Source organism: Myotis myotis, unplaced genomic scaffold (genome assembly GCF_014108235.1).
Source record: "Myotis myotis isolate mMyoMyo1 unplaced genomic scaffold, mMyoMyo1.p scaffold_m19_p_28, whole genome shotgun sequence".
Lineage (NCBI taxonomy): Eukaryota > Metazoa > Chordata > Mammalia > Chiroptera > Vespertilionidae > Myotis > Myotis myotis.
In genome coordinates this window covers 3,368,777-3,389,756 of record NW_023416333.1, presented here as the reverse complement: position 1 = coordinate 3,389,756, position 20,980 = coordinate 3,368,777, and the positions used below count along the sequence as shown (strand labels likewise).

The 20,980-nt window shown below is 63.5% G+C and overlaps 3 protein-coding genes across 5 annotated transcripts in view; 2 read left to right on the top strand and 1 right to left on the bottom strand.

Moving 5' to 3' along the window:
• SHANK1 (SH3 and multiple ankyrin repeat domains 1) overlaps nt 1–2,890 on the bottom strand; it is a 52,593-nt gene extending 49,703 nt beyond the window's left edge. For both annotated transcript variants that reach the window (XM_036296209.1, XM_036296210.1), the window contains exons 1-2: nt 2,830–2,890; nt 127–424 (exon numbers count right to left, since the gene is read on the bottom strand). In XM_036296209.1, coding sequence (XP_036152102.1) covers nt 127–381 — 255 coding nt within the window. In that variant the 5' untranslated portion in view covers nt 382–424; nt 2,830–2,890. The remainder of the gene's footprint in view (nt 1–126; nt 425–2,829) is intronic.
• Nucleotides 2,891–4,029: 1,139 nt separating this feature from the next.
• CLEC11A (C-type lectin domain containing 11A) lies at nt 4,030–9,497 on the top strand. 2 transcript variants are annotated; one of them, XM_036296218.1, is made up of 4 exons: nt 4,030–4,143; nt 7,538–7,733; nt 8,054–8,245; nt 8,797–9,497. In XM_036296218.1, the coding sequence occupies exons 1-4, from the start codon at nt 4,054–4,056 to the stop codon at nt 9,240–9,242; spliced, it is 924 nt and encodes a 307-aa protein (XP_036152111.1). In that variant the 5' UTR covers nt 4,030–4,053; the 3' UTR covers nt 9,243–9,497. The 2 variants fall into 2 exon arrangements, with proteins under 2 accessions (XP_036152111.1, XP_036152110.1); XM_036296217.1 differs by lacking the exon at nt 4,030–4,143 and adding an exon at nt 6,893–7,299.
• A 9,487-nt stretch (nt 9,498–18,984) lies between these two features.
• Nucleotides 18,985–19,977, top strand: GPR32 (G protein-coupled receptor 32). Its single transcript, XM_036295960.1, has one exon. The coding sequence runs from the start codon at nt 18,985–18,987 to the stop codon at nt 19,975–19,977; it is 993 nt and encodes a 330-aa protein (XP_036151853.1).
• The last annotated feature ends 1,003 nt before the right edge of the window (nt 19,978–20,980 follow it).

The window sequence follows — 20,980 nt, the reverse complement described above, 5'->3', positions numbered from 1 at the left end:
TGAGCGGGCTGGGGAAGCGGGTGGGGGGGGGGGGATGCTGGAACAGGTGGGGGGTCTGGGGGAGCAGGAGGGGGGTCTGGAATCGAGGGCCAGGCGGCGGGGGGCCTCCGGGGGCAGGTCGCTTACTGTCTGGTGCAGGTCCGGGATGCCGATCCTGAAGACCATCATGCTGAAGTGGGCGTCGTCCAGGGCAGACATGGAGCGGCCCTGGAGGCCTCCGGCCGAGGCCAGGCTACCAGGTGCCCCGCTGCCCCGGCCCCGGGTCCCCTGGAGGCCTCTCCCGGGCCCGTCTGGGGAGCTGTCGGACTCCGAGCCGCCCTCGGGACACTCGCTGGCGCTGTGGTGTTCCTCGTCCTCGCTTGAGGCGGGGCTGTGGGTCATCGTGGGGACACGGGGCGATGGGGGACGGCAGCATCACAGGTCGCTGTGGGGGGGTGGGGGGCCAAGGGCGGCGGTCAGCCTCGGAGCCCCAACCCTCCAAAGGCCCCAGGCACACTGGGCGGCCCAGGAGTCAAGGCCAGCGGGCCCCACGCTGCCGGAGGCGGGCAGGCCCGAGGCCGGAGGCTGGACACACCCCCAGACGCTCCGGCCGCCTGTGCACACACCCCCATCCCTGCCACGCTGCCAGCACATGTCTCCTTCCCTGCCCTTGGCCCTGCTCGCAGCCCCCGCCCCGCCTGCGCCCCAGTTTGCCGCTGGGTCAGCGTGCTGGTGTCCCAGAAACCGCAGAATCACCGCGGGAGCTACTGGCCCACTTTGCCAGGCCACGGAAAATGCAGCTAAAATTAGCCGAGGACAGACAGGTGGACGGCCCACCGGCACCCTGCCCTCCTGGCCCCAGCCTGGCCCCTCAGCCGAGGCCTCCCACCCTCTCCCTGGCTAAGGAGGCGGGGTGGGGGGAGGGGGCTATGGGGCTGAGATGTAGTAAGGGAAACGGGGAGGTGTCATGAGCCCGGGGCAGCGGGAGCAGGAGGCCACGTGGTGCCCGGAGAGGGTGGAGCCGGTGACTTCACTGAAGTGTGGCTGCAAAGGTGTGCTGGGGGACCAGTGTCCCAGGGGCACCGGGAAGGGGTGCCATGGGGCGGAGCATCATGCATGGGGTGTCCCTGAGGGAAGCACAGCAGGCGGCCTGTGCAGGTTGCTGGGGGCCTCTTAGGAGGGTGTGTGGGGGGCTGGGGAGGCGGCCTGGGAGGGCTGTCCAGGGGGCAGCAGTGTGGTGGCCTGTGTCGGTGGGGGGGGGGGGGGTGATTTGTGGGCATGTTTGAGAACTGGCGATGCAGGGTGGGCGGACCAGCACTGCCTGGCACTGGTGGCCCCACGCTGAGGGAGACTGGGGCTGGGAGCCCTGAGTGGGGTGAGGGTCCGGGGACTGGGGTGCGGTCATCTCCCAATCCTTACTTTTCTCCAATGAGGCAGCCTTAGGGAAGTGGGTCCCCAATGGGGTCCGCCTGGCTCATCTTCTCCCCCGCTCCTACCCCAGCACCGGAAACCAGAATGTCTGGTCTGGTCCCTCCCCACCCCCCCCCCCCCCCACACCAGGCCCAGCTCCTGCACCGTTGCCATGGAGATGGGAAGCAGTGGAGGGTACTGCTGACTTTGGGGGAGTGGGGATGGGCTGGCGGGGTTGGGGAGGGAAGGCAAAATGCGAGGAGACTTCCAAGAGCTGTGGGCGAGCCAGCAGCACCGCCGGCCAACCACTCCCCCACGCGAGCTCGGGCCCGTGCGGCTCCCGCCCCGCCAGGTACCGGGCGGCGCGGCCCCACCTCGCCCTGGCGGAACCCCGCGGAACCCCGCGGAACCCCGGCCTCCCCCCGGCTCCGCGCGACTCCACCCCGCACCTCCCAACAGGGGGCCCGCGGCCACTCCCCCTCGGCCGGCCCTGGCTGCCCGCCAGCCTCACCCCGGCACCAACGGGGTCGCCCCTGGGAGGAAGGCGGAGCTGGCCCGGCCGCGGCGCGCGGGGGCGCTGCCCGCCACCCCGGGACCACGCCGGCCCCTCCCCCTGCGGCCCGAAGGAGGCAGCGGGCACACGCCGCCGGGGCGGCATGAATCAAACGCGCGGCGGCTAAGAATAGCTGGCACGCAGCTGGCACCGAGACGGGCTGGCAACCGGCGCGGGGGGGATGGAGCGAGGGGGCGCCCGGGGAGCTGCCGGGGTCGGCGCCGGCGGGGAGGCCGGCGGGGGACCCGGGAGAAGGGAAGGAGGCGGCGGGAGGCGGGAGAGGGAGCGGGCCGGGGCCGAGGAGCCCGCGGGGGAGAGCCCGGCGGGAGAGGGGGCGGGGGCCCGGCAGCGGGACTCGGGGGCGGGCGCCGAGGGGGCGCGCCGGCCGGCGGAGAAGGGAGAGGCGGCGGCGGGTGGGGAAGGGGCGCTGGTGACGCGGGCGGAGCGGCTCGGAGGAGCCGGAGGGAGAGGCAGGACCTCGAGGGGGGTCGCGGGGGGCGAGGGAGGCCGAGGCCAGACCCCCGCTGCGGGGGGTGGGCGCGGGGTGGCCGGGGGAGGGGCCCGCGCGGCGGCCGGAGAGCTCCGGGGCGCAGGCGGCGGGTGGGGAGGCGGGGGAGTGGCCGGGCCGGGGGTTCCGCTGGCGGGGGTGGGGGCGCATCCTCCCATCCAGTCGGCGATCTGGGACGGGGCACGGGGGACCCCGGCGCAACCCAATTTGGCGTCGCCCGGGGCAACGGTCCCCTCCCGAACCCCCACCCCCCACCCCGCACCGCACGCCCGGGGCCGGGAGCCCGACGCGCGGCCAAGGACGTCCGGGCGCCCCCGCCCCCTCCGGCCTCCCCAGCCCCGCGGCGCCCCCCGAACCCCCGGCTCCTCGGGCCTCTTACCTGCCTGGCGGGGCTGCTGAGTCCCGGTCGGCGGCGCCCGCAGCCCCTCCCCCCTCCCCCCACCCCCCACCCCCCCGGAGGCGGAGGACCCTCAGGCCATGCCCCACCGCCCCGGAGGGCGAGCGGGCCGGGGCGGGGGCGGGCGGGGGCCGGGGGGAGGGCGGGGGGGCCGCGGACCTCACCCCCCCCCGCGGACCGGGCCTGGCCGGCCGCAGAGCGTCCCCTTTCAGCCGCGGCCGCCGCGCCCCTCCCGGCTTCGCCCGCCCCCGGCTCCGTCCGGCCGCTCCGGGCGCCGCGGCTCCGCCGGCTCTTCCTCCTCCTCTTCCTCCGGCCGCCGCCGCCGCCCGCTCCGTGCCTCCTCGGTCTCCCTTCTCGCTCTCTCGCTCTCGCTGTCTCTCCCTCACCCGGTCTCTCTCTCGGTCTCCCTCCCTCTTTCCCTCCCTCCGCCCTCTCCCCTCCCTCCGGGAGCCGGCAGAGGAGACATCGCCCCTCCCCGCGCCCCCAAACCTCGCCCATCCCCCCCCACCGCCGGCTCCGCCCCCTGCCCCTCCCCTCCCCCACTCCTCCTCCTCCTCGCCACCAGATCCCGAACCCGGACTCCACCCCTGCTTGCCCCCAAACCCCGACCAGGGGGCCCCGCCCCCTAACGGTACCCCCTCAACACCCCAGGACCACCCCTTCCCAGAGCCCCTCCCTCCCTCTCTACACACAGTAGGGCGCAAGTAATCTTGGTGGCTGAGCTCTGCGCCCTCAAATTGGATGCCGAGAGCTACAGACTCCCAGACTCCCGTGCTGTCCCCCTAAACGCGCACACACCCCTTCTCCCAGGACACAGGTGCAGGGAGTCGCTAGCTGGCCCTGCAGGTGCAGCGTCCCCACATGCACATACTCTGCAGGGCGTGCGCGGGGACCTACCTGAGGGTACGCTTCCACACACACACTCAGCACGTGTGACGTGTACGCAGCACACCTGTGCGCCAGGGCACACAGGCAGCACAGCATGCGTTAGCGCCCCACGCAGGCGCCCCACGCAGGACAGGCACCCCGTGTGCACCCTCGGGTCTCCAACTCACACGCACCCCCTAAGCTGACACACAGGGTAGGGAGACGTGTCCCTCCGTCCCCCATCACACCCACCCACCCACCCACCTCACCCTCCACCACCCAGGTGTGCACACGCCCGTTTGGATGCGGGCACCGGGCCACAGCTGCCCTGCCTGATGAATGCTGGCATTTCAGGAGCACTTCCTGTGTGCCGGGCTCCGGTCTGGACTTACTGCTGGGTTGGACTTCTCCCACCAATCCATGGGCCAGGTAGGGACAGTCGCCATCCCCGTTTTCCAGAGAGGGAAACTGAGGTTCAGAGAGGCCAAGCAACCTACCCAAGGCCACCCAGGTGGTGCCAGGGATCAGGGACAGGTAGGCGCGGACTCAGAGGCTCAAAGTCTTCACACACCCCTATTGTGCATATGCACCATGGCTGCACATTCTCACAGCTCAGCAGGCTGGTGCCCGCCCCCCCCCCACCCCCGTTGCACCCACAGAGTCAGGGCTTCCATGAAATCGCCTCCAGAGCCCAGCCTTCTCCCCTTCTCCCAGCTCCAACAGCACCCCCAGGGCCACCAGCCAGGGCACAGGCGCCGGTGCTGGGCATCTCCAGCTGCGGGCTCTGGGTGCCTCTGCTGGAGCTGCAGCAGGTGCCGGCCCAGCTCTGGGAGGCCCCCCTCTGGTGCACCCCCAGCCAGCGACCCAGGTGGTGAGCAGCTGGGCCCTGGGAGAGAACAGCTGCCCTGGCGGGTGCCAGCAGCGAGAGAGGCTGTGCGTCCGTCTACAGTTTACGAGGCCTGTCCCGGTCTGTGCGTCAGGTCTGGAGGCCTGTAGCTGCTGGGGAAGGGGTCCTCGGAACCCTCAGGGGCACCGGGGAGGTACCGGCTCTGATGTGGCAGCAGCCTGCCCAAGGTCACGCTGCCCTCCGCTTCCTTGGAAGAGGGCAGCCTGGGTGCCTTGGTTTCCGAGGCCCCTCCTGGGACTCCCAGCAGCCACGGGCAGGGGCCCCGCTCTTGCGTAGAGCCAGAAGCCTTGGCCAGCTGCCTGCATGCCGGTGACCTCCGGCGGGCTGCTGGCCCCTCTCTGAGCCTTGGTTTCCTCCCTTGAAGAGTGGGCCCTGGCATCCCTGGCCGGTGAGCTCCATGCTTGCTGGCACCACCGGCCAGGCCAAATGGGGGAAAGCCCTGCATGAGTCACGAGTCTGGCACAGAGTGGGCATGGCCTGGCCTCTTGCTTCTCTTGCCTGTGCATCCATCCTCTCTCCCTCTGCCCTCACCACCTCGTCCACCCTGGCCGCCCCGACCCTTTCCCATGCCCCTCTGCCTGGGCCTCAGGGTGCCATTTGAGCACAACAGTCGAGCTTCCCATGGAGGGGCTGTTACTGTGGTGCCATGAGTGGCTACTTCCTTTCTCACTCGGCACCTGAGTGAGCACCTACTATGCGCTAGGTTGGCCCTGTTCTAGCTCTGGGGATCCAGCGATAAACAAGAACCCCTGCCTTCATTGGCAGGAGACAGGCGACAGCCAACCAACCAACCAAACAAACAAACAAACCAGACAACGCCAGTCTTGAGTATACTGAAAAGATCAAAGGGGGTGTTTTAATAAAATAATTTGCAGAAGTGAAGCTTCTTTTTAAAAAAAAAAAAAAATTTATTGATTTTAGAGAGGAAAGAAGAGGGAGAGATAGAAACATCAACGATGAGAGAGAACCATTGTTCCGCTGCCTCCTGCACACCCCCTACTGGGGATCAAGCCCAAAACCCAGGCATGTGCCCCTGACTGGAATTGAACCCGGGACCCTTCAGTCCACAGGCCGACGCTCTATCCACTGAGCCAAACCAGCCGGGGCAGGAGTAGAGCTTCTTTAGATAAAAGTCAGGAAAGGCCTCTCCGGGCTGAGATGTGGGGAATGAGAAGGGGCTGAGCCACAGAGCCTTGTTCTAGAAGGCTGAAAAGACTAGTGCGAAAGCTAGGAGGTGGGAAGAAGCTCAGCATTCAGGAAATAGCCAAGAGGCTACCCACACTCCAGTGTGGCTGGATCCTAGGGGGCAGGGGCGTGGGGGTGATGAGCTTGCAGGATTGCAAAGGACCCGCCCTCCCCGGCCCCCTGCGGGGCTGGCCAGACCCTGGCCAAGGGCAGGGTTTGGCTTCTCCTCTGCCTGTGATGGGAAGCTGGGGGAGCAGGGGAGTGGGGAGTGACAGGCTCTGATTTACAGTTTGGAAGCATTGCTCTGGCTGCGGCAAGCAGCGTGGATTGGAGGGGCTAGGGAGGAAGGAGGGGGCGAGCAGGAGGAGGCGACTGCAGTGGTCCAGGCTGGAGAGGAACCTCGCTGACTGCTCAGAGCTCTGTAGGCACCCAGCCCAGCACCTGTCCGCTCCACCTCCTGGAGAAAGCATCCTTGACCACCCCCACCCCCCCTCACCTCACCCATCCTCGTCCCTCCCCTCTGCCCTAGCCCCTCACCCAGTGGGACGGTCTGTTGTCTGCCTGTCTGGAGTCCCCAGTCACCAAGGAAGGGCCTGGTCTGCAGGCTTCCAGAAAAACGTATGGGAAATGAATCCCAGAGGCCGGCCTCCTGAGGCTGCACACACAACCACACGCATGCTCCTCGTAGGTGTCCCACACACTCAACTTGCATCTTGGGGCAAGAGTGTGGAGGGTGGGATGGGAGATCTGGGGGAGACGGTGCCCTAAAGCCTGAGAATGGTGGGAAAGCCTCGTCCAGCAGGGTAATAACCTTGGAGAGACCCCGCAGTCCCCCCCTCTGTGAGGAGTGGCCAGGGACATGGGGGTGGGGGTGGGGGAGTAGGGAAGAGGGGCGGGGTGCAGGGGCCCAGCCCAACAACCCCCCTGAGGGGGTTCCCGGTAGAGGCTGTGTCCGCAGGATCCCTTGGAGAGCTAGCTCCGTGCTCCTCCTGCCCATCAGGGCGTTTGGCCCGGGCAGAAGGAAAGAATGGGGCGGAGTGAGCTCTGGAAAGTGGGAAGAGGAGGGAGTGAGGGGAGACCCAGGGCAGGATCCAGGCTTTGGAACGTTGGAGGTTTCCGGCCACAGAGGCAGGGAGGGCCTCAGGGGAGCCAAGAGAGGCGGGGAGAGACACACATCGAGGAACTGAGACCAAGAACAGAGACAGGCGTTGGGAGGAGAGGGACCAGGGAGGAGCTGGGAGAGGTGGGGACCGGGGGGCAAGTGATCTGGACACACTCCAGTCCCCAGAGACACCCCCTCCTCAGAGACATTTGTCCGCAGCCTTGGGTGCTGCGAGCCCGCCCTGATGCAGGCAGCCTGGCTCCTTGGGGCCCTGGTGGTCCCCCAGCTCCTGGGCTTCAGCCATGGGGCTCGAGGAGCCGAGAGGGAGTGGGAGGGGGGCTGGGGAGGCGCCCAGGAGGAGGAGCGAGAGAGGGAGGCCCTGATGCTGAAGGTGAGTGGCTGGGGGGGATGGTGGCCGGGACCAGCATGGCCCTGGGAGGGGCTGTTGCAGGATCAGGGAACTGGGCCAGCGGGAGGGATGGGAGAGGCCCGGAGGATGGGGGTGATGGGCTCACAGGAGGGACTCGAGGGCAGTGAGCCAGATTGCAGCTGGAGAGGGGGTGGTTGGAGCATCTGGGGAGTCAGAATGGGGCGACGGGCTGTCCCTGGCCATCCCTCCCCTGCCTCAGCATTTACAGGAGGCCCTGGGGCTGCCCGCTTTGAGGGGGGACGACAATCTTGAGGGAACCCCTGAAGACAAAGGGGCCTCGGAGACTGAGGAGGGCCAGCAGGAGGAGGAAGAAGAGGAGGAAGCAACGCCGATCCCCTCCTCCAGCCCCAGCCCCAGCCCCTCTCCCACCCCGGAGGACGCCATCACTTACATCCGTGAGTTATCATTAGGTCTGCCCTGCCCGCCAGGCCTCCACCATCATTTGCACCAAAATGAACCGTCCTGTCGCTACCGGGGGAAGCTTTCAATTGCTCACGGCCCAGCCCGTCTCGCCCACAACCCTATGAGCTCTGGGTCCCGGCCTTGCCTCCCAAAAAGGCCGGGGGCCACCGACCTTCCAGGACTCCCAAGTCCCCCAACTCCCATCCCACAAACTCGGCCCCCAGAGGCCATAGGTCCCTGTCCCCCCAGGTCCTCCGCTCCCCTGATGCCGCCCCCAGGGTCCCCATCCAACATGCGCCCTGTCCGTCTGCAGTGGGCCGCCTGGCCGGCCTAGACACAGGCCTGCACCAGCTGCACGTCCGTCTGCACGTGTTGGACACCCGCGTGGTCGAGCTGACCAAGGGGCTGCGGCAGCTGCGGGAGGCGGTGGGCGACACCCGCGACGCCGTGCAAGTCCTGCAGGAGGCGCAGAGCCGCGCGGAGCGCGAGCACGGCCGCTTGGAGGGTGAGTCCGCACGGGGCGGGGCGGGGCAAGCACGGCGATCCGGCCTGGCGGGGAACCCGTGGGAGGAGGGGGCCCGGAGAGGTCGGGGGCGAGGGGGTTCCTTGAAACTTGGGGCTGTTGGCTGATGGGGAGGCTAGAGTAGCGGGGAGGGGGGTAGTGCCGGGAGCAGGCGGGCGGTGGGGGAGAAACACTCCACACCGCGCGGGGGAGCCGACCCCACTCTGCACGCGCCACGCCCCCTGCAGTCCGGTCCCTACAGTATCGCCCCGCCCCCGGCGGCCTTGACTCCGCCCCCTTGCTGGGTTCTTGACCCCGCCTCCTCCCTGACCGTTCGCGGAGCCTCTGACCCCGCCTTGTCCACGCCCCCGGAGGATATAACTCCGCCCCCACGCCCCCGGAGGGCCTGACCCCGCCTCCTCCCTGGCCGACCGCGGAGTCTCTGACCCCGCCCCTCCACGCCCCTGGAGGATATGACTCCGCCCCTACGCCCCCGGAGGGCCTGACCCCGCCCCTCCACGCCCACCGAAGACCTGACCCCGCCCCTCCCGCAGGCTGCCTGAAGGGGCTGCGCCTGGGCCACAAGTGCTTCCTGCTCTCGCGCGACTTCGAGGCGCAGGCGGCGGCGCAGGCGCGGTGCGTGGCGCGGGGCGGGAGCCTCGCGCAGCCGGCGGACCGCCAGCAGATGGAGGCGCTCGCTCGCTACCTGCGCACGGCGCTGGCTCCCTACAACTGGCCCGTGTGGCTGGGCGTGCACGACCGGCGCGCCGAGGGCCTTTACCTCTTCGAGAACGGCCAGCGCGTGACCTTCTTCGCCTGGCACCGCGCGCCCGACCCCGAGCCCGGCCGCGAGCCCAGCGCCGCGTCGCACCCGCTCAGCCCCAACCAGCCCAACGGCGGCGCGCTCGAGAACTGCGTGGCGCAGGCCTCGGACGACGGCTCCTGGTGGGACCACGACTGCGAGCGGCGCCTCTACTACGTCTGCGAGTTCCCCTTCTAGCGGGGCCGGTCCCCCGCCTCCACTCCATCCCGCACCCGCCCTTGGCCAGGGCCGCGCACCCAGCGAGAACGTCCTTCCCTCCCTCCCTCCCTCCCTCCCTGCCACCCACCCTGCCTGGCTGGGCGATCCCGGAGGCGGGGGTGGAGGCGGGGTTCCCACGGGGCCGGAACCCCTTCCTTGCCTGTGTTTCTCCTGAGAGCGGCGAGGTCCGGTGACAATAAAGCCTCTGGAATCTGACCGGAGCGGGCAGTGGGAGCACTTTGGGCCTTTCTCTCGCCGCGTGGCAGGCCGGGAAAGGCGAGCACCTGGCCTTGGGGACGCCTGTCCCATTCTTCTTTTTTTAAAATATATTTTATTGATTTTTTACAGAGAGGAAGGGAGAGGGATAGAGAGTTAGAAACATCGATCAGCTGCCTCCTGCACACTCCCACTGGGGATGTGCCGGCAACCAAGGTACACGCCCTTGACCGGAATCGAATGGGGGACCCTTCAGTCCGCAGGCCGAGGCCCTATCCGCTGAGCCAAACCGGCCGGGGCTGGCCCGTTCCTCTTGTGCGGGTGTTATTTGAACCCCAGAACCATCAGCTGAGAACCCCGATGCATCTGTGACACACGGCCCTCCACGCTTGCACGCAGATGTCGGGAGCACCTAAGTGCACACACTAACACCTTCACCCCCATGGTGCCCCGCTGCTCAGGGCCTTTGGGACCCCCGGGCCTGTCAATCATTGTCCCAGGTCTTGGTCCTGATCAGAGAAATCTGGGGAATCGCAGAGGAGCTAAAGGCTCTGACAAGTCCTGCAAGAAAGACCTCATTTAATTTTTTTAAAATACATTTTATTGATTTTCTACAGAGAGGAAGAGGGATAGAGTTAGAAATATCGATAAGAGAGAAACATTGATCAGCTGCCTCCTGCATACCCCTGGGGGGGGGGGGGAGGTGCCCGCAACCAAGGTACATGCCCTTGACAGAATCGAACTGTGACCCTCCAGTCTACAGGCCGACGCTCTATTCACTGAGCCAAACCGGTTAGGGCAAGACCTTGTTTAATTTTGTTTCGTGTGCCTCCAGCTCCTTTCAGCAGATGGCCCATGGGGCACCACCCCACCCCCAGGGCCCTGTGTCCGAGACGCAAACTTGAAGACCTACCCAGCCTGGAAGTGTGGCTCCCTCCCAGTGTTCCCTCCTCTGCTCCCTGCCTGTGAGGCCAGGAGCCAGGCCCTTTCCTGCTCTGAGCCTCAGTTTCCTCATCTGAACACAGGCACACTCACCCCTGCCTTGTGTGGTTCTTGGGGTGTTCAGATGAGCCCAGGAAGTGAGTGAGCACTTGGGAAATGGTGGAGCATGAGCCACGCGAGACCTCCCCTTCCCCACCGCTTTTCATACCTTTATTCCCTGGGGCCATGGGGACACCCCGAAATCACCCCGGTGTCTCCCCCCAATACTGGCATCAGGGTCCTGACTCTGATATGATCCTAGAAACCAAGAGATCACGACATTTCTTCTTCCCTTCCCTCAGCTGTGGCACCAACCAGCCTAAAGTGTCACCATTGGGCCAACCAGTGACAGTCACCCCTGTCATTTCCAAAAAGGGGGAGCACCACGCCCCCTCCAGCTGGAGAGTGAGAGGGGGTGGCCACTGGTCAGGAAGACCTTGCTCAGAATTCTTGCCCTTAAGCTCGTTTTCCAGGCTGGAGGCGGGGCAGCAGAATGTCAGAGGCAGCCACAGGGCAGATGAGGCAGATGAGTTCCTGCCATGGCCCAGGAGGGGTTCACCCTCACAGACTTGACATTCTGGGCAGTTCAATGGCTATCCTTGCCTGGACTCGAGCCAGAAGGCCCAAGTACTAGTCCTGCCTAGGACACTTCCTACTGGGCCGATGTGAGTGAGACATCTCTCCTGACCCTGCACTGGTCAGCCAGACTGGGGGACACTGTGGGGCAGGGCAGGGCTGGGTATAAGCAACTCCGTGTACCCAGCATACCCTGGCTGGCACATGGGAGCCCCTTGAATGAAGCCTCGAGGATGGCTGTGTGGGGCCAGGTCGGGGACCCTGAGATGAGTCGGGTCTCGAACTGCTTGCTGCTCTCTCTTCCTGGCAAATCCCCGGGCTTGCACAGGTCCGAGACTTTCCCCATCACACCCTCCATCACGCTAGATGCCTAGGAACAAAGAGCTGGGGCACGCAGAGAGGTCCGAGGTGGTGAGTGGAAGGCATTTGCAAGGAGTTTCTACATCAGCTCAGCTCGCCTACATACAGCGTTCTGGGTTTATTCCTGACTCAGGTCTGCCTAGGGGACCCCTTACCCTCCCAGGCCTGCCAAGGGCCAGCTTTTGCCAGTGCCCCCTCCCTGGCTCTCCGGGAGGATCACCTGCTCTGAGAGCCCGGAGCCGCGGACCAGAGGAAGCCTCAGCAGCTATTAGGGTAGAAACATTCATGGACCCAGGGAAGTGGTGGAGGAAGAGCTCAAGGCCGGGGATGACCCAGCCTGGGGCAGAACTAGCACTGGTAGCCGCAGGGGCTTGTCAGGACTACAAATCCCAGGCGGCTGAGCGACAGGCCTACCGCCACATTTCCCGGCAGCCATTGGGTGCCTCACGCAGGTCCTTCCGCAAGCCCCGCCCTCTACTCCCACGTGGGGTTCGCCTACATTTCCCAGCAAGCTTAGGACCCCGCCCTTCGCAATGAAGACAGAGCTCAGCAGTCTCCAATCAGAGCTCAGAACCCATCGGGGCTGGGCCCGAGGTACTATGGGAAATGTAGTCCGGTCACGCGTTAATCCGTAGAAAAACCCAAAGCCTCAAGAGTCTAACTTTTGTTTAGACGGTAACTAGCGCTCAGATCTTTCCTACAAGCTTTTTTTTTTTTTTTTTTTTTTTTTTCAAAATACGGGTGGATTTCCATGGGTGGGTCATAACCATTTTTAAAATAAGTGAAATAGGTTCATGGAAAATGGTTAGAAATAGTTATTGAGCCCCCGCCAGCATGGCTCAGTGGTTGGGCATCACCTATGAACCAGGAGGTCATGGTTCGATTCCCTCGGGGCACATGCCTGGGTTGCAGGCTCCATGCCCGGTAGGAGGCCTGCAGGAGGCAGCCAATTAATGATTCTCTCTCGCCCTGACCGGTTTGGCTCAGTGGATAGAGCGTCGGCCTGTGGACTGAAGGGTCCCAGGTTCGATTCCCAACAAGGGCATGTGCCTTGGTTGGGGGCACATCCCCAGCAGGAGGTGTGCAGGAGGCAGCTGATCGATGTTTCTCTCTCATCCATATTTCTAGCTCTCTATCCCCTCCTCTCTGTAAAGAAATCAATAATATATATACATATTTTAAAAAATGATTCTCTCTCATCACTGATGTTTCCAGCTCGCTCTCTCTCCCTCTCTGAAATAAAAATATAAAATAATAAAAATAAAGGCAAACGTATTACAAATATTCGCTCCTGTCTCTCTGTTCCTGCGTTGTTACCATGGTGTGGTGTTCTCTGGGGCAGACACTACAGCGAATTCGCTTTGTTCTGGCTGACGTTTGTGCATTTCACAAATGAGCATCTGTGTTTCCATGTTCTGCTATTTTTTTCAAATATATTTTTATTGATTTCAGAGAGGAAGGGAGATGGAGAGGGAGGGACGGAGAGAGAGAGAGAGAGAGAGAGAGAGAGAGAGAGAGAGAGAGAGAGAAACATCAATGATGAGGGAGAATCATGGATCAGCTGCCTCCTGCACGCCCCCTAGTGGCGATCAAACCCACAACCCGGGCATGTGCCCTGACCAGGAATCGAACCGTGACCTCCTGGTTCACAGGTCGCCACTCAGCCACGCAGGCCAGGCACCTGAGGACATTTTTTTCATTGATTTTTAGAGAGAGTGGAAGGGATGACGCTCTAATCAGCTGAGCCACTGGGCCAGGGCAGAAGTTTCTTAATTTGAATGTAGTCAGTTTTCCAATTATTTATGCTGGGTACTTTTGGGGACTCTTTTAAGAAGTCCTCCCCTACCCCAAGGTGATAAACACATTGTCCTTCATTATCTTCTAAAAGATCTGACTTCCACATTGAAGTCTGTAATCATCTGAAGTTTGTGTGTGTGTGTGTGTGTGTGTGTGTGTGTGTGTGTGTGTGTGTGAGATGTGATGTAGAGATCCAGCTTTATTTTTTCCCATAAGGATGACCAATTATTTTTATTGATTAATTGATTGATTGATTTTTAAATAATACAATTTTTAAGTCTTTTTAATTTCTTAAAGATTTTCCGATGTAATTTCTTTTTAAAAATACTTTTATTGATTTCAGAGAGGAAGAGAGAGATAGAAACATCAATGAGAGAGAATCATTGATCGGCTGCCTCCTGCACGGCCCCCACTGGGGATCGAGCCTGCAACCTGTTGCATATGCCCTTGACCAGAATCGAACCCAGGACCCTTCAGTCCGCAGGCCGATGCTCTATCCATTGAGCCAAATCAGTTAGGGCGACTTTCAACATTTTTAGTAGGATGTGTCTGACTGTGGGTCTGTTTATGTTGATGCTACTGGAATTCACTAAGCTTCCTAGATGTGTCCGTTAGTGCGATTTGGAAAGTTTCAGCCATTACTTATTCAATTTCTTTCCCGTTCCTTTCTCTCCCTCCTCTCCTGGCACGTCCATGATGCCTACGCTGGTCTGCGTGATGGTGTCAACCACAGCCACGGTCTCTGCCAGGGACTTTCTATATTTGGGTTCAACATTTAAAAACATAGAACGGCTACGGGGGAAAGAACTGCCTATTCATCATGCCAAGCCAGGGCCCGCAGTGAGGTGGGGTTCCTCAGTCACCCCGTTTCCCAGCTGAAGTGCCCAGGGGATGATGGGAACCTTAAAGTTTGCAGCCTCTCCCCTGGGAGGCTGCAGGGCCCTGCACAACCCGGCCTCTTCCTCCAGGAGGCCTTCCTGGCATGGCCTCATCTCAATCACTCCATGCGAGACACCTGGTTATCTTCCCATATTCCTTCCACCCTTCCTTTCCAGGAAGACTTCTGTTTTATTATTATTATTATTTTAAATATAGTTTTATTGATTTCAGAGAGGAATGGAGGAGAGATAGCAACATCCATGATGAGAGAGAATCATGGATCTGCTGCCTCCTGCACGCCCCCCACTGGGGATCGAGCCGGCAACCCGGGCATGTGCCCTGACCGGGAATCGAACAGCGGCCTCCTGGTTCACAGGCCAACGCTCAACCACTGAGCCAGGTGGGCCCTGCCTACCTCGGATTCCTACTGGGCCAGATAAGGACTGAAGACCCTCTCCAATGAGATTTCTCTAAGAGCCGATTGGGCGACTCACTCCTCCCGTCATCAGACAGGGACCCTCACGGGCATGGATCGCGTCCTGTGCCCCCGGTCCCATGCGGAGCCTTATCAACGCACGGGCTCCCCAAAGAGGCCTTGCACAATGACGCCCATTGTACAGATGAGGCCACTGAGGCTCAGAGAGGGAAAGCCACTTCCCAGAGGTCACACAGCGAGTAAGTGGTCGTCGGGACTTGAATGGTCTGACCCCGCTAGCCCGTTCAGGCCTGGTTCGTGAAGGCCTGCCAGGTGAGCCGCACGGCTGGAGGCACTGGCGGCTGGAGGCACTGGCGTCAGAAAGACGGAGGGGAGGGGAGCCTACATTGGGGGGGGGGGGGGAAGGGGGGCCGCCATTTCCAAAGCTGGGGTGACTTTCCAGGGCGAGGGGCTGGGTTGCCAGGGGGCGGGGAGGGGCAGACAGTCCTCATTCTTCAGACCCCACAGCCCCCACCTCCACGCTCACTCTGTGCCCAGCGGTGTGCACGGAGCACATGTCCCTACAGATGCCCACCCCCCTGGCACCCACGGGGCCTGCCAGGAGCGCAGCCGTGCCCCCGAGCTCGCAGCCCCAGCCCCGACCTGCCTGCCGATCCCACAGACACTTGCCTCCCAGGCGGGAGGGCGGCCTCACGCTCTCAATCACAACCCGGTTCTGTCAACAAGGAGAGAGGGAGGCGGAGCCGCAGCCGCGGGCGGGAGACAGACAGACTGTCACCCCAGTGGGAAAACAGCTGTCAGGAGACAGCGCATCCCCGACACCCGACACCTTCCCGGGGCTCCCACCCCGCCCTGCTGGCTGCAGACTGGGTTCCTGGGTTCGGAGCTGCCCGCGGGGTAGGACCTACCTGCCCCGGTCACGGTCGGTCCCACGGTCCCAGCCGGTCCGATCCGATCCGACGTCAGGGCCGGATTCCATCTGGGTCCCAGGCTTGTTTGGGGTGAAACGGCAGCCTAACGGCCTCGTCTGTCTCTTTGGCCCTGTGCCCGCCCCCCCTCCTGGGACACGTCCTGTGGCGAGTGGGTGCTGTCCGCCCCCCACGCCCCCAGTCTCAGGTTGACCTGACCGAGGGCTGGGTGAGGCTCCTGTGGTGAACGACGCTGGGGACCCCCGGGGACCCCGACCCAGACTCTCATCTGCACGAGGCCCCAGCCATGGGCGCAGACGGGGAGCTGCCGAGGGGTCGCTCTGTGACAGGCGGGTGGCGGCCCAGAGCTCCCGGGGAAGAGTTGAGGGCTCTGATGGGCCTCCGGGCAAGGCCAGGCGGAGGGGCTGGGCCTTTGTCCAGGGGCCGGGGGAGCCATGGCAGGTGCGTGAGCAGGGGAGGGGCAGGATCAATGCCAAGGGCAGAGAGATGCACCTGGGGCCCAGGTACGGAGAGGGAGAAGGGGGGGGCAGGCCAGGCCAGAAGGGGCCAGAGGGAGTGACAGGAGGGAGAGGGGGGAGTGAGCGTCTCTAAACCAGGACCCCCCTCCTCCTCCCTCACCTTGCCCCCTCCCTGTTGGACACCTTGAGGCCCTCAGGAGCCTCAGAGCCCGGCACCCACTTCCCCCCAGGGCTCCCATTCTTTCCTCTTCCAGGAGGCCAGCCACACCCCTCCCACCGCAGCCTGGCCTCGGCCTCCAGGCCTCCCCTTTGGCCCTCCTGGGTCCAGACCCTTCTTTCTGGGGCCTGTCCCCGACTTCCAACCCCCTGTCATTCCAGAGGCAAAGCCAGCAATGCAGTGTCTGCGTGACCTTCACAGAGCCTCCATTTGCTGGCCTATAAAATGGGCGTATTCGTTGCCTAAGGCTGCGGTAACAAATTCCCACAAACGTAGCTACTCAAAACAACACAAACTTGCCCCGGCCGGTTTGGCTCAGTGGATAGAGCGCCGGCCTGCAGCCTGAAGGGTCCTGGGTTCGATTCTGAGTCAGGGCACATGCCCGGGTTGCAGGCTCGATCCCCAGTAGGGGGCGTGCAGGAGGCAGGCGATCAATGGTTCTCTCTCATCATTGATGTTTCTCTCTCTCTCTCTCCCTCTCCCTTCCTCTCTAAAATCAATAAAAAAATAAAAACAGAAGGATACATCTCTTTTAAAAAATAACCCCCCCCCCACACACACACACACACTTATCTCATGATGCGGGGGCCAGAGGTGCTAACTGGGTCATGGGCGCTAGAGAATGCATTTCCTTTTCCTGGTTCTGGTTGTGCCCAGCTCATGGCTCATGGCCCCTTCCTCCAGCTTCAAGGCCCGTGGGCAGCATCTCCGTCTCTCTCTGCCGCCCTCTCTCTAACTACACTGGGCCCACCCGGGTGATCCAGGGCCCTGTCCCTAATTTAGGGTCACCCGCTTAGCACCCTTAATTCCTGTTTTCCAGCTAATGCAACAGACAGGATCTGAGGAGAAGGACATGGACATGTTTAAAATTTATTTTAAATAGCTTTTAAATGGATTTTTTTAGAGGGAGAGGGTGAGAGAGAAACATTGATGTGAGAGTGACACATCAAGGAGCCCCCTACCGAGGATATAGCCCCAAACCCCGGGCATGTGCCCTGACCGGGAATCGAACCGGCAACCTTTCAGTGCACAGGTCGATGCCCAACCCACTGAGCCACCCTGGCCAGGGACATCTTTGGGACTATTACTCTGCCTGCCATATGGATATGGGGTCCTTACTCACACCCACTCATCCCTTTATTCAACAGTATTTCCTGAGCACCTGCGATGTGCCAGGCACCGCTCTGGGATGAAAATCTATGGTACAGTGTTGGGGGAGGGGGGGGGGGGCGGGGCGGGCAAGGAGGGTGCAGAGAGACAATGGAACAAAACGGAAAGTTTAAGTGATGCATGATTGTCAGGGCAATGGAGGGAGAGCAGGAAGGTTAAGCCAAGAGCGAGTGACGGATACTGGGAAGGGGTGTAGCTGGAACCCACTCTCAGAGGCCCTGCGTGCAAGAGAGGTGAGCCCTGGCCGGGTTGCTCAGTTGGTTAGAGCGTCATCCCACTACGCCAAGGTTGTGGGTTCAATGCCTGGTCAGTTCACACGCCAGAGACAACCCTTGAATGCGTAAGTAAGTGGAACAACAAATCAATGTTTCTCTCTCTCTCTCTTTCTAGAAGAAGAAGAAGAAGAAGAAGAAGAAGAAGAAGAAGAAGAAGAAGAAGAAGAAGAAGAAGAAGAAGAAGAAGGAGAAGGAGAAGAAGGAGAAATAATTTAAGAGAGAGAGGGGGGGGTACCTGATCCTGTCTGGATGGGTGGGCAGCAGTCAGAGAAGGCTTTCTGAGGGAGGTGGCAGCCAATAGGGTTTTGGAGGATGAGTAGGAGTTTGCCGGCTGAAACAATGGGGTAAAGCCAAGTGGTCCAGGATGAGGAACCGGCGGCGAGGACAGAGGCTGGGTGTGTGCACGCGAGCGTGAAACCACGGAGCTTGTTTTGGGAACTCCAGAGCGGAAGGAAGGGAAGTGGTGAGCTATGAGGCTGGCGGTGTGGGTGGGGCCACGACAGTCGGGTTGCCAGGCTGAGGGGCTCAGACCTGGTCCTGGGGCACCTGGAAGAGAACACAGTCCTTCAGTCCACAGGTGGGGAAACCCCGGCTCATGCTCAGACCCTTCTGATTTCCACCTGGGCCCTGCCTCCCGCTCCCCCCTCTGCCCACTGTGAGCTGCCTGCTCCTCACTCCTCCCCGCCCGGGCCCTCCAGGGGAGATCCGGCTGCCAGCTCCTGCTCAGACGCCCTGGAAGACGCCTGCCCCCGCACCCCCGCACCCCCGCACCCCCGCCTGCTGGTGAGTCCAGGACAACCAGCAAAGGCACCGTGTGGGTAAACGGAGGCCCACAAACAGCAGGACAGGGGGGGGGGGGCAGGTCCCCCAGTTAACATCCTGGCCTCTGAGGCCGCACAGACGTGAGTTCAAATCCGGGCTGGGCCTGTGCTCTGTCTGCTTTGATTTTTGAGCACCTGACTCTCCCTCTCCAGCCTCAGTTTCCCCTCTGAAAGGCAGAGCTGTTAGGAGTGGCCACTGAGCAGCTCCTGCAACCCTCCCAGGACACAGGTCCCCTGCGGGAATGGGGAAGGGCCAGTTCAAGGGCAGGAGGGGCTGCAGGGGGCGGGGGTGGGGGCAGCCACTGGGGTTTCAGCCCCGTGGAAGGGCTGGGACTTTGTCCAGGGAACTGGGGAGCCGTGGGAGGCCTGTGGGCCGGGGAGGGGCAGCTCGGGAGGTGGAGCGGGAGGCAGGGAGGCCGGTGGAGGCTGAGCCGGGCCGGGGCTGTGGGGACAGAGCGCAGGGACAGGGCAGAGAGAGTCAGAGTGAGACTGAGAGGTGCCGGGGAGACGGGGAGAGGACGGCGTCTGGGGTGGGGTCGGAGGGGGGTATGGGTGTGGGACAGGCTAACGCAGAGGCCCGCGGGTCCCCACAGCACCCAGCGGCCCATGGAGGACCCTTCGGAGGCTCGGCGGCCGGCACCCTTTGGAGTCGTGTGCCCCCCGGCGGTTGCCCTCTCTCTCGCCTACTCCCTGGCCATCCTGGCCGCCTACCTGCTGGAGGTGGCCAGCCGCGGCCTGGTGATCCGAGCGGCGGGGCCCCACCTGCCTCCCGCGCTGTCCGCCGCCTGGTTCGGCCACCAGGCCGCCACCGACGTCGCCTTCACGGTCCTCCTGCCGCTGGCCGCCACCTGGACGCCGTCCTGCTGGCCCCTGGGGGCGGCCTTCTGCCGCCTGGACCCCGGCCTGGCCCTGCTGACCTTCTACGCCAGCGGCCGCCTGCTGGCCCGCAGGGCCGCCGACCGCTGCGCCTCGACCCTCTGGCCGGCCTGGGCGCTGCGCCACCGGGGTGCCCGCAGGGCGGCCTTCTGGGCCGGCGCGTTCTGGCTGCTCCTGCTGGCGCTGGGGGCGCGGGGCCTGCGGGGCGGGGGCTGTGGGGGCCCGGCCCGGCCTGAGAACAGGACTTCGGCCAGGGGGCTGCCCCACTTGTCCAGCGTGGCGCTGAACCAGCTGGTGTTCAGCTTTGGGGTGCCCCTGGGGGTCCTGGGCGCCCTCCACGTCCTCCTGCGGGCCCAGCTGCGCCTGGCCGGGCTCACGGGGAGGCCGCCGCTGCTGGGGCTGCCCTGGGCCTTGGGGGCCCTGCTCTTCCTCTGCTGGTTCCCCTTCCACCTGCTGATGCTGCTGAGGCTGCTGGGGCCGCGAGAGGCCAGTCTGGGCCTGGCCGAGGTCTGGGTGCTGCTCAGACCCCTGGGGCTCGCCCTGGCGGGGGCTTGCGGCTGCCTCAACCCCCTGCTCTATGTGTACGGGGACCAGGCCTTCAGGCAGCGGCTGTGGGGGACCCTCTGGTCCTGCCCAGAGGAGGGTCTGGGGAGGAGGCAGGGGGGGTTGGGCGATGGGGATGCAGGTCCAACCTTCCTGCCGGGACCTGAGGGGGGGCAGTGAGGGAGGGGGGCAGTGAGGGGAGGGGGCAGTGAGGGAGGGGGGCAGTGAGGGGAGGGGGGGAGAGTGTGAGACTAGATGTAGATGTAGTGAGAGATGGTGAGGTGAAGCAGGGGTGGGAGGGGATCTGGAAGGAAGGAGACAGAGACCAGAGAGAGGGGGACGGAGACCCAGATGGAGGGGGACAGGGACCCAGATGGAGGGGGACAGGGACCCAGATGGAGGGGGACAGGGACCCAGGTGGAGGGGGACAGGGACCCAGGTGGAGGGGGACAGGGGCCCAGGTGAAGGGGGACAGGGACCCAGAAGAGAGCGGGTGAAGTGGGAGAAGAGGTACTGGGGGGAGCAGTGGGTGACGCAGAGGTGATGGGGTCCTGCAGCCAGGAGGCCCAGGCCGCCACAGGGAGGGGGCGGGGTGAGACGGTCCGGCCGCCAGGAGGGACCACCTGGGAGACGAGACAGAACAAGACCTGGAGACAAAGGCCCAGAGTGAGACGGAAGCGGGGGGGGGGGGGGGGGGGGCTGGACAGACGGACGGAGCTGGCATTGGGCCGAAGCCGAGGAGGAGGAGGAGGAGTGGGGAGAGACGGATGGACGGACAGGGACACAGTCCAGCGAGAGACGGAGAGCCGCGGGCGGGGAATGCAGACGCAAGGTAGGACCGTGGGACCAGGCTCACGGCCCACCCGGGACTCCCGCACGTGGGGCTCTCAGGCCTAAAACCGGAGGGTCCCCCACACCCCGGACGCCTCGGCCCCAGGGACTGGGGAACGCGGGGCAGCGCCAGGGCCTCCAGCCTCCGGGGCCCCAGGGCCTGAGCTCACACCTGGCTTATCGGTGCCTCCTAACCATCCTGCTCCGGGAACTCTGTTGTCTTTCGAGTTCAAACTCCCAAATGGTCCCAAATGAAAGGGTAATTTTTGCTCCACGTTCTGGCGTCTCCGATGTGTCCCGGGAGTGAGCTCAGAAGTGCCCGCCAGGGGCATCCGCCGCTCTCTGTCGTGGG

Coding starts and splice junctions, on each gene's coding strand:
- CLEC11A (XM_036296217.1), top strand. CDS start 7,153: ATGCAGGCAGCCTGGCTCCTTGGGGCCCTGGTGGTCCCCCAGCTCCTG. Junction 7,300..7,537: donor GGGAGGCCCTGATGCTGAAG/GTGAGTGGCTGG, acceptor CCCCTGCCTCAG/CATTTACAGGAGGCCCTGGG. Junction 7,734..8,053: donor GGACGCCATCACTTACATCC/GTGAGTTATCAT, acceptor GTCCGTCTGCAG/TGGGCCGCCTGGCCGGCCTA.
- GPR32 (XM_036295960.1), top strand. CDS start 18,985: ATGGAGGACCCTTCGGAGGCTCGGCGGCCGGCACCCTTTGGAGTCGTG.